The sequence below is a fragment of the Protopterus annectens genome, chromosome 3.part0 (assembly GCF_019279795.1).
Source record: "Protopterus annectens isolate FY-2018-M chromosome 3.part0, PAN1.0, whole genome shotgun sequence".
NCBI classification, from domain to species: domain Eukaryota; kingdom Metazoa; phylum Chordata; order Ceratodontiformes; family Protopteridae; genus Protopterus; species Protopterus annectens.
This window is the reverse complement of record NC_056731.1, coordinates 1,932,254,741-1,932,271,875: the sequence shown is the minus strand read 5'-3', so window position 1 is coordinate 1,932,271,875 and position 17,135 is coordinate 1,932,254,741. Positions and strand designations below refer to the sequence as shown.

The window sequence follows — 17,135 nt, the reverse complement described above, 5'->3', positions numbered from 1 at the left end:
CTCAAAAGAAGGGTGAAGAAAGGAACCACACAAAAGAAAAAATAAGAGGGGACAGGAGGGAGGGTAACCCAGACTGCAACAGTGAAGACACTCGAACATCTACATTTATGGTAAGTGTACACAACTGTATTATGTTCATCGTGTTTCACTGTTGCAGTCATAACTGTAGGGTTGAATCCCAAAGCAGAATAAAAGGGAGGTGGTCATAAAGTAGAGGGGGCGGCTAAAAGGCCCTGCAAGACTGCAGAAGCAAAGCCTGCCCTAGACTTAGAGTAGAGAGGTAGATTGTAGTGCTTAGAAAAAGTATGCACTGAACTCCAAGTTGCAGCTTCCAAAATGTCTTTGGTAGGAACTCCCCTGAGGAAGGCAGCTGAAGTGGCAGCAGCTCTGGTAGAGTGAGTCCTTATACTCCCTGGGATTTGCTTTCCATGGTATGAATAGCAAAATCTGATTCCATGAGCAATCCATTTACAAATGGTCTGTTTTGAAATGGCTTTACCTTGGGAACTTGAAGCATAAGAAACAAACAATTGTTCTGATTTCCTGATGTCCTTGGTTCTGTCCAGGTAAAAACGTAGTTGTCTGTGTACATCCAAGGAATGCAAGATCCTTTCCCCCTTATTTTGAGGGCTGGGGAAAAAGATTGGCAAGTGAATAGTTTGATTTAAAGCCACTTTGGAAACCACCTTAGGCATGAAAGTAGGATTAGTCCTTAAAGACACCCTGTCTTGATGAAAAATAATATAAGGTTCCACAGCCATGAGAGCTTGCAACTCCGAAACTCTCCTGGCAGAGGTCAGAGCTAACAGGATGGCTGTCTTCCAAGATAAAAACTTGATGTCAGATGTGGCAGCAGGCTCAAAAGGAGGTAAGGTGAGTTTTTCCAAAACATAGTTGAGATCCCAAGCAGGAATGGGTGGAGATCTAGGGGGCCTTAAGTTCTTAGCTCCTCTGAGAAACTGTCTCATGAGCTGGTGGGAAAAGATTGGAGGATCTGTATTATAATGAGCAGAAATAGCAGAGGCATGTATCTTTATGGAAGAGAAAGAGAGACCCTTATGTAAGAGGTCTGTCAGGTAAAGAAAAATCAGAGGAATGTTAGGAATAAGAGGATCCGAATCCTGAGCCTGCATCCAGGAGCAAAATCTTTTCCATTTTCCTGCATAAGATTTTCTAGTGCTAGGACGTCTGGTTTCTAAAATGACATCCATAACCTGCTTGGGTAGGAGAGAATGAATCATAGACCCTGGATTAACCAGGTCGCCAGGCTGAGAGTTTTGACATGGAAGTGCAGAACCTGACCCTGGTGTTGGGACAGAAGGTTCAGAGTCTGTGGTAAAACCCAAGGGGGCTCCAGAGAAAGGTTTTTCAGTGTTGGGTACCAAAACTGTCGAGGCCAATTTGGGGCCAGCAAAATTATCATCTTGGGCTTGTCCTGTTTGATCTTTAATAACACCCGTGGAAGAAGAGGTTGAGGCGGGAAGGCATACCCCTAGAGGTTTCTCCAACTGAATGATAGTGCATCCACTTTCCAAGCTAGTTCGTGGAATGTCCTGGTGCAAAAAATCTGTAGTTGATGATTGAGGTGGGATGCAAAGAGGTCTATGTGAGGACATCCCCAGACTGCTGTAATCATCTTGAATATTTCGGTGTCCAGCATCCATTCGTGTGGGTCCGACAGGTTTCTGCTCAGACTGTCTGCCAGGAAGTTTTGCTTCCCTGGTAGAAACTGAGCTTGAAGGTCCAGTTTGCAAGCTAGAGCTGTGTTCCATAGATTCATGGCTAGTCTGCAAAGGGGATAGGAATGTGATCCCCCTTGCTTGTTTATGTACCACATAACTGTGGTGTTGTCTGTCCGTATCAGTAGTTGTCCTGGTTGTAGGAGATTCCTGAAGGCCAACAGAGTGTTCTGAACGGCTAACATTTCCTTTAAATTGATATGCAGGTGCTTCTGATCCTTTGTCCAAAGGCCCTGCAGACAGTTGCCCTGCAAATGGGCTCCCCATGCATAGTCTGAGGCGTCCGTGGTTAGTATCTGACTGGCTGGAGGCAGACTGAAGGGATTTCCTTTGTTTAGAGTACATGCCCTGGACCACCAAAGGAATTCCTTTTGAAGACAAGGCAGGACGGTGATCTGTATATGTCTAAACTGTGGCAATACTGAGACCATACACTTTTTAGGTACCACTGTAATTTTCCTCATATGTAGTCTTGCATATGGTACGAGAAGGATGCAGGAGGCCATGTAACCCAAATCCTGCAGGAATTTCCTTGCAGATAGCTGAGTTAATGTTGCCAAGGTTTTGAAAGTTGAAGCCAGCTGTAATTGTTTTTCGCATGTCAGAAATGCCATCTGGGTTGTTGTGTTTAGAAGAGCACCCAGAAAAGTTATCTGTTGTGAGGGTGTCAAATTTGACTTTTTTATGTTTACAGTGAATCCCAGGAACTTGAGAAGATTCTGAACAAATTCTAGATGCTGGAGTAAGACATCCTTGCTGTCTGCCTGAATAAGACAGTCGTCCAGATAAGGGTAAATTTGAATTCCCTTGAGTCTGCAATAAGCTACTACTGGAGCCAGGCATTTGGTGAAGACCCTGGGTGCAGTAGACAATCCAAAGGGCAGCGCAGAGAATTGATAGTGCCTCGATCCGGCCTTGAACCTGAGGTATGTTCTGCATTCCTGCCTGATGGGAATGTGTAAATATGCCTCCTTTAAATCCAAAGTTACCATCCATGCATTTTTGGTCAGCATTGGAAGTAGCTGCTGTAGAGTAAGCATCTTGAATTTTGGTATCTCAAGAAAAGTGTTCAAGACTGACAGATCCAGAATGGGTCTCCATGAATTTTGCTTTCTGGGGACTAGAAAGAGCCTTGAGTAAAAACCTTGTCCCATTGCTGAAAGTGGAACCAGTTCTATGGCTTTCATAGCCAAGAGAGCTTCCACCTGGTTTAAGGCCACTAACCATTGATGTTTTGGAAGATCTGGCCATCCGCTTGGTCTTGGTAGGGTATGAAAGTGGAATTTGTAACCTCTTGAAACCACATCCAGAACCCACTTGACTTGGGTTATACGAGTCCAATTTAGGTGAAAAAGAGAAAGTTTTCCTCCGAGAGGGGCTTCCAGGCAAGAAGTTCCTGCAGCCCAACAGAGGGAGTCATTGAGCCTGTTTTCTATGAGCATGCGACCTGTCCTCTCCTCCCCTAGGGTGGAAGCATTCCACTGTCTTGGTCTGTAAGAGGCTTGCGTTTGAGGCCTTCCTCAGGAGCGTCTGTATCTACCCCTCTGAGGCCTGTCTGAATTGGGAAAGGACCAATTTTTTGTAGGCCAATTCCTACTAAATCTGGGTGGCTGTACTTGTAAGAAATCTTTAACCGTTTGCATGGATTTTGCCTTGTCCTCCATCTTCTTTATCACCTCTTCAGCCTTAGATCCAAACAAAACATTATGCTGAACAGGAGCATCCAATAACTTAGCTTTTACTTGATCTGGCAAGTTTTGTTCCTTTAACCAAGCATGCCTTCTAATGACTGTGCCAGAGGCAGCAGCCCTACAAGAAGCCTCCAAGGCATCAAATCCACAGTGTAAACCATGCTTCCCAACTTGTTCAGTGGCATGCATTAAGTCATGTAATTCCTTATCATCTGCACAGGAGGAAATGGAAGTTAGCTTTTGTTTCAAAACAGACAGAAGAAATTGCTGGTATTTCAGCATATGAAATTGACAGTTTAAAGCCCTAATAGATAAAGTAGCAGAAGTGTACACTTTTTTTGCCCCATCTTTCTAAAGATCTGGAATCCTTCTCAGTGGGAATAGGGTTTTTAGCAGTAGCGGCCTTAACCCCCTTAGGGCCCTGAGAAATGGTTTCAGGATCAGCAGTAGGATTCTTGTATAAAAACTGGTGGGAATCAGGAACCCTATAATATCTGTCTGGCTTAACAGGAACTGGAGGAAAAGAGTCAGGAGTTAAGTTAGCCTCCGAAAAAGCATCATCCACAATATCCAAAATATGAGGGATAGCCAGGGGTCTATGTTGGGGAAGAAGAAGAAAATCCCTAAGTCTTTTCTTAGATTCCGAGTACTCCTGTCCTTCCCAGTGAAAATGTTCCCTCATTTCATGTAAAGTTTCCCCAAAAGAGAAATCCTCAGGGGTAGAAGCTGAAGGAATGGATTCCTCAGCATCAGAATCCTCATAAGGAGGGAAAGAATATTCCTGGTCAGAAGAAGAAACGGAAGAAACAGAAGCCTGATCAGAGGAGTCATAATACACTTCCTGCCTTGGCCTTTTATCTGGAGGGGGATGTGAACCCCTGATCAGAGTAAGTAAGTCCTCCGCCATCTTAAGTAACTGTTTCTGAGACTTGGGTGCCGGATCAGAAGAGGCCTGGGCTGTAGTCTTTGATTTGGAAGGAGTCTTTGGCTTTCTCTTTGGCTTTGCCTTTATTAGAAGCTGAGTAGGCCTGAAAACCCCTTCGGAAGCCGGTACCTGCAAAGCGGCTCTGGACCCATCCGAAGGAGCATTGTCCGAAGGTCCTGCAACAGAAATATTCAAAGGCCTAGTTGGCTCCTTGTGGGAGTCCGTTTTGGCCATCGGTTCCGAAATGGCCGATGACAGGGGCTGCAAAAGCGCCTCACTGACGACGGCCAAACCAGAAGCTGGCTCTGCTTGTACAATATCGTCTGATTTGGACCTCGGAGGCCTGTCTTTATCCTTGCGTCTTTTGTGAACTCCGGTAGCCGGAACCGTGTCCGACGACATTTTGTAATTGAAACGCCTACCGAAGTAATGAAATGCAAAATCGTACCTTCGTTTAATCGTACGTTGATTAAATCTAGCACAAAACCGACAACTAGCTACGTCGTGGTAAGGGCCTAAGCAAGGAATACAGTAAGAATAAAAATCCTTATGAGGTATTTGCTTCCCACATGAAATACAATTATTAACTTTTTCTGACATCGGACTGGAGCAAGATAAAAGTTTCCCCAACGGGGTACTTAGCTTTGAGTAGGAGAAGAAAGTCTTCGGACTGAAGTACATTTAGAAAAAATTGTCAGAAGTCAGCCGACCAGCACTTGCGAACTGCTATCACCGCACGGCAAGAAAGAATGGAGAACATGGCATCGGCTGTCAGCTTTGTACTCCTGGCGCTCTGACGTCAGGGAGCATGGCTGAGCAGCCGACGCCGGACCCAGACTTTGGGATTCTGGCCGACCGAGGACTGCCTGCCGGCAGGGGAGAACCCTACAGTCATGACTGCAACAGTGAAACAAGATGAACATCCAGCTGCTACTGTGGACATAAAATTTCATTCTTGGTAGACGGCCTTTCTTTTAGCAGTCACTTCAGAACTACAGGCTCTCATGGCAGTGGAGCCTTTCATTATCTTTTACCCAGACAGGGTGGCCCTCAGGACCAATCCTTCTTTTATACCTAAGGTGGTATCCAGTGTGGCTCTTAACCAGACCATTCACCTGCCAACTTTTTTCCCAAATCCGCAGAACAAGGGTGAGCGGATTCTGCATTCATTGGATGTACACAGACAACTAAGATTCTACTTAAACAGGACAAAATCTCTAAAAAAAGTCTGAGCAACTACTGGTGGCATTTGCTGCAGGAACAGAGGGGAAGGCTATATCAAAGCAGACTATTTCAAAATGGATAAGCCATTGTATTCATTTCTGCTACATGCACCATGGTAAACCTGTGCCCAAGGGGGAATCAGATCCCATTCCACCAGGGCTGCTTCTACCTCTGCAGCCTTTCTCAGAGGGATTCCTGCCAGAGACATTCTAAAAGCTACTACTCGGAGCTCAGTTCATACATTCACAAAACATTACCATTTACCTCTCTTTTCTAAATCCAGGGCAGGCTTTGCCACTGCAGTCCTGCAGGGCGCCTTATAGCTGCTCCTAATACTGTTTAATTCCATCCTCCCATAGCTTTGGGCTTCTACCCAAATGTAATGACTGCAACAGTGAAACACAAAGAACATAGTACAGTTGTGTACACTTGCCATAAATGTAGACGGTCAAGTGTATTCACTGTGTTACCCACCCACCAGCCCCCTTTCTTCTCTATTATTATACCTCTTATTATACCTCTTCTTACCTTCAGTATCCAAGCAAACGCTACCTCAAAACAAAACACACACAACACATAACCCACAAAGTCAGTGTGCCAAGCAGCCACAGCCCTTAAGGCTGAATAACACACCTGATACTCTTGTTATAGGCGACTCTATTGTCAGACACACTGACGTCCCGCTCACCAGGCTGAATAAAGAGAAGGTCACGGTGAGCTGCCTGTCGGGTGCTAGGATCCGACACATAACGCAAGCACTCAGGTCACTCCAAAGCAAATACAAATATGACTCCGTCATTGTACATGCTGGTGTGAATGACCTGAGACGTACCTCCCTGGACTACATGAAAAGAAACATAGAGGAGCTCTCTGATCATGTAGCCCAGGCTGGTATGACCCTGACCTTGAGCAGCATCTTACCCTCACCTAGAATGATGCCACAGTACAAAGACAAAATGATCGATTTTAACAATTGGCTAAAATTTTGGTATCATTCAAAGGGGATCCAGTGTCTGTCAGCCTGGGATGACATGCTCGACAAGCCACGTTGCTAGGGACGGCTTGCACCTGTAACCACTGGGCTTTCGGATATTGGCAAAGGCTCTTGCCACCCCCATAGTGCCTTTTTTAGACAAGGCTCAAAAGTCAAACCCACCCCCATAGACAGCACAAGGAACAAGAAACTAAGGGTAATGCTGCTAAACGCCAGAAGTCTTAACCTCAAGATGCAGGCACTCGAAGCTCTCCTCAGTATGGAGAACATCGATATCTGTGCAGCGACAGAAACCTGGTTCAAGGCTCCAGAGAGTACCCCAGCACTACCAGGCTATACCTCGTATCATGCTTTTCGGCCCCAAAACCCAGACCGAACCACAAAAGGAGGGGGAGTTTCCATATTTATCAAGGATATCCGCACGTCCAGGTTAGTGGCATTGCACGAAGTATCGGAGACCATCCATGTGCAACTAACAGTGTGCAAGACTGCTTTTCAGTTTATAGCATCCTACAGACCACCCTCTCAAAGTCAGGAATCCCATTTGGCTTTCCTGAAAACATTGGAGAACACGAAGATCTCTCCGAACACCATTATATTGGGCGACTTCAACTACCCAAACATTGACTGGGAGCACTACTCAAGCCCCAGCACCTTAGCCCAAAGATTCCTGGAAATTATAAACTCGTCACCACTCCCACAAGAGGGGACAACATACTAGACCTGATCATTACCAACATGGGGACTCTATGCTCCACACCAGAAGTATATCCCTCATTGGTAAGATCAGACCATAAATTAATTTCACTGGATGTCCACATCCCGACCCCACCCCCAGCCCAGAAAACCACAGTGAAAAACTTCTCAAAAGCGAACTTCTCACTTCTCAAAACCGAAGTGGAATCCTTCAAGGCCCCAGGGCCAGTGGAAACTACAGCCCAAACTGCAGAATCCTATATAAATGCATTCTACGGATATCTCCAGGAATGCATGGATCATGCTATCCCAAACAAAACCAAGACCCAACCATCCAAAGGCAGGCGTCCAGTCTGGTGGATCCCTGCCATAAATAAACTGTACAACAGAAGGAGGAAGCTCCTACATGATAGAGCAAAATCCCTAATAGGGAAGGCATCTCTGATCAGTACTAGCAAAAAATTACGATCCCTCATAAAATCCTCCAAGGCCAGCTTCGAGAGAAAAATTGCACAGGACACCAAAGACAATCATAAGGCTTTTTTCAGTTATGTTAGAAAACTGGGATGCAACTCCCAGACTTGTTCTGAGTTGATTCTAAACGACAAAAAATACACTGAACCCACAGACATCGCCAATATCCTGGCAGACAGGTTCAGTGCAAACTTCTCCACCCCCAAAACAGCGAGTATCTATCCCGGCAGAGGGCTGCCTCCCAAACATCTCAGATGCTCAGGTGAAGGCTGCCCTCTCCAAAGCAAAAAACACTGCTTCCATGGGACCAGATGGTGTCCCAGGTTGCGTCCTACATGAACTACAAGAGGAACTAATCCCTCAAATAAAACAGCTATACAATCTCAGCCTCACTACAGGATATGCACCCACAGAATGGCGTACAGCAACAGTGGTCCCACTCCACAAAGGTGGAGCCTCTACGGACCCTGGAAACTATCGCCCCATAAGCCTGACTAACTTAGTCTGCAAGGCTATGGAGAGGATCATCATGGAGCTCATAAACAAAGACATTGGGGACCTACAGACACTAGATCCTACCCAGTTCGGCTTCGTCAAGGGCAGATCCTGCCTTTTGAACCTGGTTGACTTCTTTGAAACAGTCACCAAAGCCATAGATGAAGGGAAGGTAGTCCACACAGCCTACCTGGACCTTGCAAAGGCATTTGACACAATACCCCACTCGGGCATCATAGATGAGCTATCCAGCTTAAATATAAACCCCTATGTCACAAGATGGGTCGCAAACTGGCTCAAAGACAGAACCCACAGAGTGAGAGTTGCTGGAGCCATGTCAGACTCGAAACCGGTCACAAGTGGCGTCCCACAGGGTTCTGTTCTGGGACCACTCTTGTTCGGTATATACTTTGCCGAGGTACAGGCAAACGTGGGAGGACTATGGCTCACCAAGTTCGCAGACGACTGCAAACAGGGCGCCATAATCAACTCTCCAGCTGACACAAACATTTTCAAAAAGGTCTCAGAGAGACAGATAACTGGTGCCAGCATCATGGTTTAAAGCTAAATGCCAAAAAATGTATAGTCATACCCTTTGGCAAAAACAATGTGCTCACAAATTACCACATAGGCGGAAATCCATTAAGTACAGAGAAAGTTATTAGGGACCTGGGGACCCATGTTGATAGCAATCTCTCCTTTGAAAACCACATTGCCAAAGTGGTTAGAAAGACCTTCTACATAGCCCACCTCATCACGAAGGGTTGCACATCTAGATCAAGAGAGGTAATTGTGCCCCTTTATTCATCTCTCATCAGCCCCATAATAGAATACAATGCCCCTTTTGGGATGTACCTTACCCGACACCTGCAGCAATTAGAAAGACCCCAAAAGTATCTCACCAAGAGGATCAAGGGTCTCAAACAGATGCCATATGCTGCTCGGTTAAAAAAAACTCCAGCTCTACTCAGTTGCATACCGCCTACTTCGAGGCGATCTATGTCTGACATACAAAGCTATGTCAAATCCAGAATTAATGGACATGCTCCACCTCAGTAAATCTAAATCCCTTAGAGCCACACGCTCGAGGGACTTGAACCTCAGCACAGAAATAAATAGAACTTGCTGGAGGGACAGGTTCATAACCCAGAGGCTCCCTTCGCTCTGGAATAGAATTCCAGTTCATGTGAGGCAGAGCACCTCACAATCTCTTCAAGAAGAATCTCGATAAGTGGATGGGGGATTGTAGGTTTGTCCCAGGGATTACTCCCGTGTCACTATTAGACAGAGGCACAGTAAACTAAACCTTAAAAAGGGCACAGTATACTCAAATCAAGGGGTGGCGTAAGCCATACAGAATCGGGCTAGGCTTATAATTGCCCCAGGGCAGATAGCCTAGTATGAACCTATGCTCAAAAGCCTCTGTGGTGTATTTGCTTTTAGTTGAAGGCACATTTTTTTGTGTTCTAAAATACATACATATATATATATATATATATATATATATATATATATATATATATATATATATTCCCCCCCCCCATTTAGGGGGCTGACATCTGAGGCAAGAAAAACTGATTAAAATGGCGTCGGCTGCATGTTTTATACCCCTGATGACCTGACGTCATGGAAGAGGAGAAAGCAACCGACGCAGGACCCAAGACTTTTTTATTCAGGCCGACCGAGGGCAACCTGCCAGCAGATTACCCAAATGTAATGACTGCAACAGTGAATACACTAGAACATCTACAATTATGGTAAGTGTACACAACTGTACTTTTCCTTGGTGCTCTGATATGAAGGACACCTTTCAAGAAAAGCTTGACTTCCAACCTAAAAGCCAAAGGAGGGTTCATAGACAGCTGGGCAGAAATGGCTGAGAGATCAGCTTTTACCGAAGAGTATGACAATCTAGTCTTCATGAATTCACACAGATAAGACAAACATTAGCTGTGTAAGAACTTACTATAACAATAGATGTCTTATTCTTCTCTGTTGCAGTATTCCTGACATAAGGGAATTGCCCACCTAGGTGACAATGCTACATCAGCCAGTATATCAAAGTCTTCTACTACCTAGGGTGCACAGTACATCTGACACAGGCCTCTAGCAGCAGCTGGCCATAAAAGAGATGTTTGCATGCAGCACACTCAGAAATGAGGCCCCAGTCAGACAGACAGTCTAAGGGAAAGAGTGTCAAAGTATCCAAGAAATCCAGGAAGTGGGGGGGGTGGAATACTGTAACAGAAAAGAGAAGGACATATATTGTTATGGTAAGTTCTTACACAACTAATCTATGTCCTTTTATTCATCTGTTGCAGTATTCCTGACATAGGGGACAGTGCAAAAGTTCAAGCAGAAAAAAAGAAGGAAACGGCACAGGAATTTTCTATGAAGCCATGGAGAATGGCCCTGGCAAATCCTGCCCTGGATCTGGAAATGGAACCCAGCTTATAATGTTTGGTGAAGGTGTGGAATGATGTCCAAGAAGCTGCTTCTAAAATAGAGTTGGTGTCCAACCCTTTGAAGAAAGCCCCCGAAGAAGACAATGCCTTTGCGGAGTGAGCTTTGACTGAGCCTGGACAACTTTACCATAGTGAGAATAGCAAAAGGAATGGATCTGGATCACCAATTGGAGATGGTCTATTTGGACACAGGCAATCCCAGAGCAATAGTCAGGCAGAGAACAAGTCAAACAAGCACTACAGCTAAATGATGATGTACTGCCTTAGAAATTTCTGCACTTCCAAGTGTTGCTATCCTTACAGTGAGAATGAGGCAACATAAGCAAGCAGCAACAAACCTCGTATTTCGTGCTTTTGAAGTTGTAAATTAATTTCTAACAAACTCATCACCTACTTGCATCAATAAACTATAATCCTAGACATAATCAATGAGTATGTTCATATGCTGCACAAATGGATTCCGGCGTGTAGCCCGCAGGACAATTCCCTGCGAGCTACATCGCCGAACCCAAATGGCTGCAGCAGCACTTTGCCGTAGTGCAATATGGCTGTAAAGCCTAGCCGCTGCAGCTGTAAGCTATGTACGGGCAGAACACGTGCGGATGTGTAACACATTCCTTATTTACATTCAAGGAATGCATTTAATGAAGTATTCACTAAATGCATTCCTTGAATGTAAATAATGAATGTGTTACACATCCGGTATGGTTGCCTTTGCCCATACATAGCACTAAATGCATTCCTTGAATGTAAATAAGGAATGTGTTACACATCCGGTACGGTTGCCTTTGCCCGTACATAGCTTACAGCTGCAGCGGCTAGGCTTTTCAGCCGTATTGCACTACGGCAAAGTGCGCTGCAGCCATTTGGGTTCGGCGATGTAGCTCGCAGGGAATTGTCCTGCGGGCTACACGCCGGAATCCTGCACAAATTGTTAGGGAGACAAAATATCACTCACTTTCCTCCTATGACATCCATGGTAAACCGAAGGGCTTCCTGTACATTTTCTGACTGTCCCTAAATATAACACAAAAGAAAGACAAATTAATGAATGAGCAAATCCATATAAGCAGGAAACAAGACAGAAAGCCAAGTACACTACTAATGTTCATACAAGTGTTGCTCTAAAACTGATACAACTTATAAACCTGTAATTCTCAGCTTAACTGGCTGAACTACTTAACATCTGTTTTGAATTAGTGCAGTGCAACTCTGGGGAGTAGGAAAAACAAAATATTTCCCTCTGAATGCAGCCCTATAAATGATGATTCACAACAGGAAATGTCAAAAATATTTTACACAGGTGGAAATCAAATTCCACAAAAACTTCGAGAAAACAATGACTTTCTTATTATTTCAGCTGATTTATGAGGAAGGCCATCACTGATGGGTCCTGTGGTTAGCTTTAACTTTTCCCCAGTCGATATTTGGCATATTTTTTCCCCAGAGGTTACAAAGTCAGAGCTGCACCCACAACAATGTACACTGTGGTATGACCTGACTACATAAGCACACTTATTCTCTGTGATCATCAGTTGATCTGCCAATACCAAGCATGCATCTACAAATCAATAAAGGACACCTGACACCTTCTATTACTAACACATGGCATAAAAGTATACACTTACATGACCGATTGGGAAATCTAGCAGCCTATGTTGGATGGACGGAGGGTTCCCTTAACCTATCAAAGAGGGTCCTCTTTCTGGGTCAACTGATAAGGTAAGAACAGATGCACAATCTCTGACTGAGGCCCTTCACTGATGGGTCCTATGGCTGACCTGAATCCCAAGTAGTAAAACAATGTGGGTAATAGGAAGATGGGAGGGGGCAGGACAAATAAGCAAGGAGGCAGTAATGGGGAACAGCTAATCAGATGGACAGACTCCAGGCCACAGAAAATGGCAGCTGCCTGGGAAAGGAACATCACAGGCCCAAATGGTTGTGGTGATTAAGCTTGCCAATGGCAGAACAATTAATTAAGTAAGGGATTTAACTATTCCAAAAATAAAATAGACTACACTTCATCTTAGACTAAAAAGAAACACTGCCTGTAGGTATAAGGAAACATCAGTTGTGTTAGAAACTTAACATATGAATATCTACAATTATGTTAACATAAATGTATGTTGTTGCAGTCATCATTTTTAAGATGTCTGCATGCAGAAGTCCAATGGATGGCGTCTCACACAGAGATCTATCTTCCCCATACTGGCTTTAGCCAAATCCCTACTGGTTTAACATCAGGACATAGGTGGCATAACAGGGGCATCGGCTGATGCCATTTTAAGATCTTGTATGCCCTGGCTAGCCAAGGAGCTTGTCCTAGACACCAAACTACTACTGGCCCTAGGGAATACATCTCCAGGGGACAATAATAAAGCCTCTGACAGCAGTTCACGTCTGGACTGTAGGCATGGCCAAATGAAAAAGGGTACATGGCAGGAGAAGAGAAAAAAGCTGCAGGAAAATGTGAAGAGGATGGCTCAGTCCAATGCCAGGATTCCTAAGCAAAAAAGCAGAAGGGATTGTGGGATGGAATAGGGATTGTAACAGTGAATATACCTGAACAGCTCTAATTATGGTAAGTTCCTAAACCACTGTACTGCATTCATTGCAAAGTTCACTGCTGCAGTCTAATTCTGGGAAAACAGCCAGAATATAAGAATCACACTGTGGTGTTACTGATTTGAAGCAATTGCTCCTTTTTGGGAAGTGTGCATTTTATATTTGAAAATGCCTATTGTTATTAATGCTGTGTGCTTTTTAGAGATTATACAGTTTGACAAAAGGAAAAAACTATAAAGACAGATGGACCATGGTTTGGAAGTGGATTTTTTTTTTATATATATTTTTACCTTTTAGAATAGCAGCATTCAAAATATTTTCATAGAATGTTAATGCCCTTACAAATGCAGATTAAAAACAGAGTACTGGCTTACATAAAGAAATGCAGGATGCATATATCAGTGTTACATGATAGCCTAATACCTACCTATGAACCTATCTGCCCAAAGGCATTTATAAGACTAGCCAGAATGTGTTGGATTTTGCCGCCCACTAGATTAGTTCCCTGTGCCTCTGTCCAGCAGAGCCACTGAAGTGATCCCCGGGGTAAACTTTCTGTTTCCCATCCACTCGTCAAGGTTTCTCTTGAAGAGTGTTAGCGAGGAGTTCTGCCTAATGTAGATTGGAATTTTGTTCCAAAGCATGGGAAGTCTATGGGACAGGAATATATCCCTCCAGCACGTCCTATTTATTGTTGTGGTGAGGTTTAGATCCCTAGAGTGTGTGGCTCGAGAGGATATGGTTTTCTTTAGTAGGTGGAGCATGTCCATCAATTCTAGGTTGGACATGGCCTTGTATGTCAGGCAGAGATTACCTCTGAGTATGCAGTATACAACCACGTACAGCTGGAGTTTCTTCAATCGAGCTGCATAGGGCATCTATTTGAGGCCAGTGATCCTCTTGGTGAGGTACTTCTGTGGTCTTTCCAGTTGTTGCAGGCATCTTGTAAGGTAAATCCTAAATGGGGCGTTGTACTCTATGAGTCTGATGAGTGATGAGTAGAGGGGCACAATGACCTCTTTTGATCTGGATGCGAACTCTTTTGTGATTAGGTGGGCCACATAGAAGGATTTTCTAACCACTTTGGCAATGTGATTATCAAAGTAGAGATTACTATCTACTTGGGCCCCCAGATCCGTTATTACGTTTTCTGTATTTAGGGGACTACCACCTATGTGGTAATTTGTGGGTACTTTGTTTTTTCCAAAGGGGATGACTATGCACTTTTTGGCATTTAGCTTGAGGCCATGATTTTGACACCAGGTATCTGTCTCAGTGAGACCCTTTTGGAGGATGTCTGTGTCAGCCGGAGAGTCAGTTATAGCCCCTAGTTTGCAGTTGTCTGCGAACTTGGTCAGCCATAGTCCTCCTGTGCTTGCCTGTACCTCTGAGAAGTATATGCCAAACAGGAGGGGTCCTAGGACTGAGCCCTGGGGAACGCCACTTGTAACCGGTTTAGAGTCAGACCTAGCTCCTGCAACTCTCACCATGTGGGTTCTGTCTGTGAGCCAGTTGGCAACTCATCTTGTGATGTAGGGGTTTATGTTCAGGCTGGTGAGCTTGTCTAAAATACCAGAATGGGGAATGGTGTCGAAGGCCTTTGCGAGGTCTAGGTAGGCTGTGTGTACCAACTTTCCATCGTCTATAGCCTTGGTAACTGTCTCAAAAAAGTCCACCAGATTTAGGAGGCATGATCTGCCCTTAACAACACCGAGCTGGGTAGGGTCCAGTGTTTGGAGGTTCCCAAAGTCTCTGTTAATGAGTTCCATGATGATGCACTCCATAGCCTTGCAGACCAAGCTAGTCAGGCTTATAGGGTGATAGTTGCCAGGGTCTGTGGTGGCTCCACCTTTGTGGAGCAGAATAACCTTTGCTGTGCACCACTCTATGGGTATGTAGCCTGTGGAGAGGCTGAGTTTGAACAGTGTGTTTAGGTGAGGGGTTAGTTTGTCTTTGAGCTCGTGTAGGATGCAGCCTGGGACACCGTCCGGTCCCATTGATGCTGTATTTTTGGCTTTGGAGAGGGCTGTTTTAACCTGAGTGTCTGTGATTTCAGGGGCTCTACATTCTTCTGGAGTGGTTATGGGCCCTTCTGGGGGTGAGGGGGGGTGAAGTTTGCACTGAACCTGCCTGCCAGGATGTTGGCGATATTGGTCGGTTCACTGTATTTTGTGCCATTCTGCACTAACTCCGAGCAGATTGAGCATTGCCACTTAGATTCTTGACATAGCTAAACAATGCCTTGTGGTTATCTTTGGAGTCCTTAGCAATTTTTCTTTCAAAGTTCACCTTGGATGATTTTGAGGGATCGTAGTTTCTTGCTGATACTGATCAGGGATGTTTTCCCTTCTTGGGATTTTACTCTTTTCTGTACTAGTTTCCTCCTTCTATTGTATAGCTTGTTTATGGCAGGGGTCCATCAGACTGGTTTCCTTTTCTTGGAGGAGTGAGTCTTGGTTTTGCTTAGGATAGCATGATCCACGCATTCTTGTAGGTGCCCGTAGAATGCATTAGTAAAGGATTTTGCAGCTTGGACAGCGTTATCCTTTAGCATGGGGGCTTTGAAACTTTCCACCTCGGTCTTAAGTAACGTGAAGTTTGCTTTTGAAAAGTTTTTCATAGTGGTCTCCCTGTCCGGGGTGGGGGTGGAAAGTGGATATCCAGAGTGATTTGTTTATGGTCAGATCTAACCAGCGAGGGGTTGACCTCCGGTGTGGAACACCGGTCACCCATGTTGGTGATGACCAGGTCCAATATGTTGTCACCTCTGGTGGGAGTGTTGACCAGTTGATCCAGGGTGCTTGAGTTTATAAATTCTAGGAAATGTTGGGCAAGGGAGTTAGTACTTGAATAGCTCTCCCAGTTAATGTTTGGGTAATTGAGATCACCCAATATTAGGATGTTTCGTAGGACCTTTATGTTTCCCAGTGTTTCCAGAAATGCGGAATGGGGGTCCTGGGACATGGTGTGCGATCTGTAGCAAGCTACAACTTGAATTGCAGTTTTGCAAGTTGTTAGTTGCACGTGGGTGATCTCTAAAGCATCGTGCTGTGCCACTAACCTGGAGGTGTGGGTATCCTTGATGAATATGGATACGCCCCTGCCTTTTGTATTTCGGTCCAGGTTCTGTGGCCGAAATGTATGGAATGAGTTGTAGCCTGGTAGTGCTGGGGTGCTCTCTGGAGCCTTAAACCAGGTTTCTGTTACTGCACACATATCCATTTTCGCCATACCGAGGAGTGCCTCGAGTGCATGCATTTTGAGGTTTAGACTTCTGGCATTGAGTAGCATTACCCTTAGTTTTTTGTTACTTGTGCTATTTATGGCGGTGGATTTGTCTTTTGAGCCTTGCCTAAAGAAGGCACTATGGGGGTGGCAACAGCCTTGGCCAGTATTCGAAAGCCTAAGGGTGACAGGTGCAAGCAGTCTCTAGCGAAGCAGAGTGGCTTGTCGAGCATGTCATCCCAGACGACAGACACCAGAAACTTTGCCAATTGTTGAAATTTATAATTTTTTCTTTATACCGTGGTATCATTCTTGGTGAGGGCAGGATGCTGCTCAGGGTCATACCGGCCTGGGCTATGTGAACAGAGAGCTCTTCCATGTCTCTTTTCATGTAGTCCAGGGAGGTACAGCTCAGGTCATTCACACCAACATGGACAATGACAAGAGTTGTATTTGTACCTGTTCTGGAGTGACCTGAGTGCTTGCGTTATGTGGCGGATCCTGGCACCCGACAGGCAGCTAACAGTAACCTTCTCCTTATTCAGTCTAGTGAGTGGGGCGTCAGTGTGCCTGACTACAGAGTCACCTATTACTAGTGTGTTGGGTATGTTATTTTGCCTTAAGGGCTGTGACTGCATG

The 17,135-nt window shown here is 44.9% G+C and overlaps 1 protein-coding gene across 1 annotated transcript in view; it reads right to left on the bottom strand.

The window, feature by feature from the left end:
• PTPN23 (protein tyrosine phosphatase non-receptor type 23) overlaps window positions 1-17,135 on the bottom strand; it is a 1,983,393-nt gene that overhangs the window by 1,012,611 nt on the left and 953,647 nt on the right. Inside the window, exon 11 of the mRNA XM_044066015.1 lies at window positions 11,662-11,720. Coding sequence (XP_043921950.1) covers window positions 11,662-11,720 — 59 coding nt within the window. The remainder of the gene's footprint in view (window positions 1-11,661; window positions 11,721-17,135) is intronic.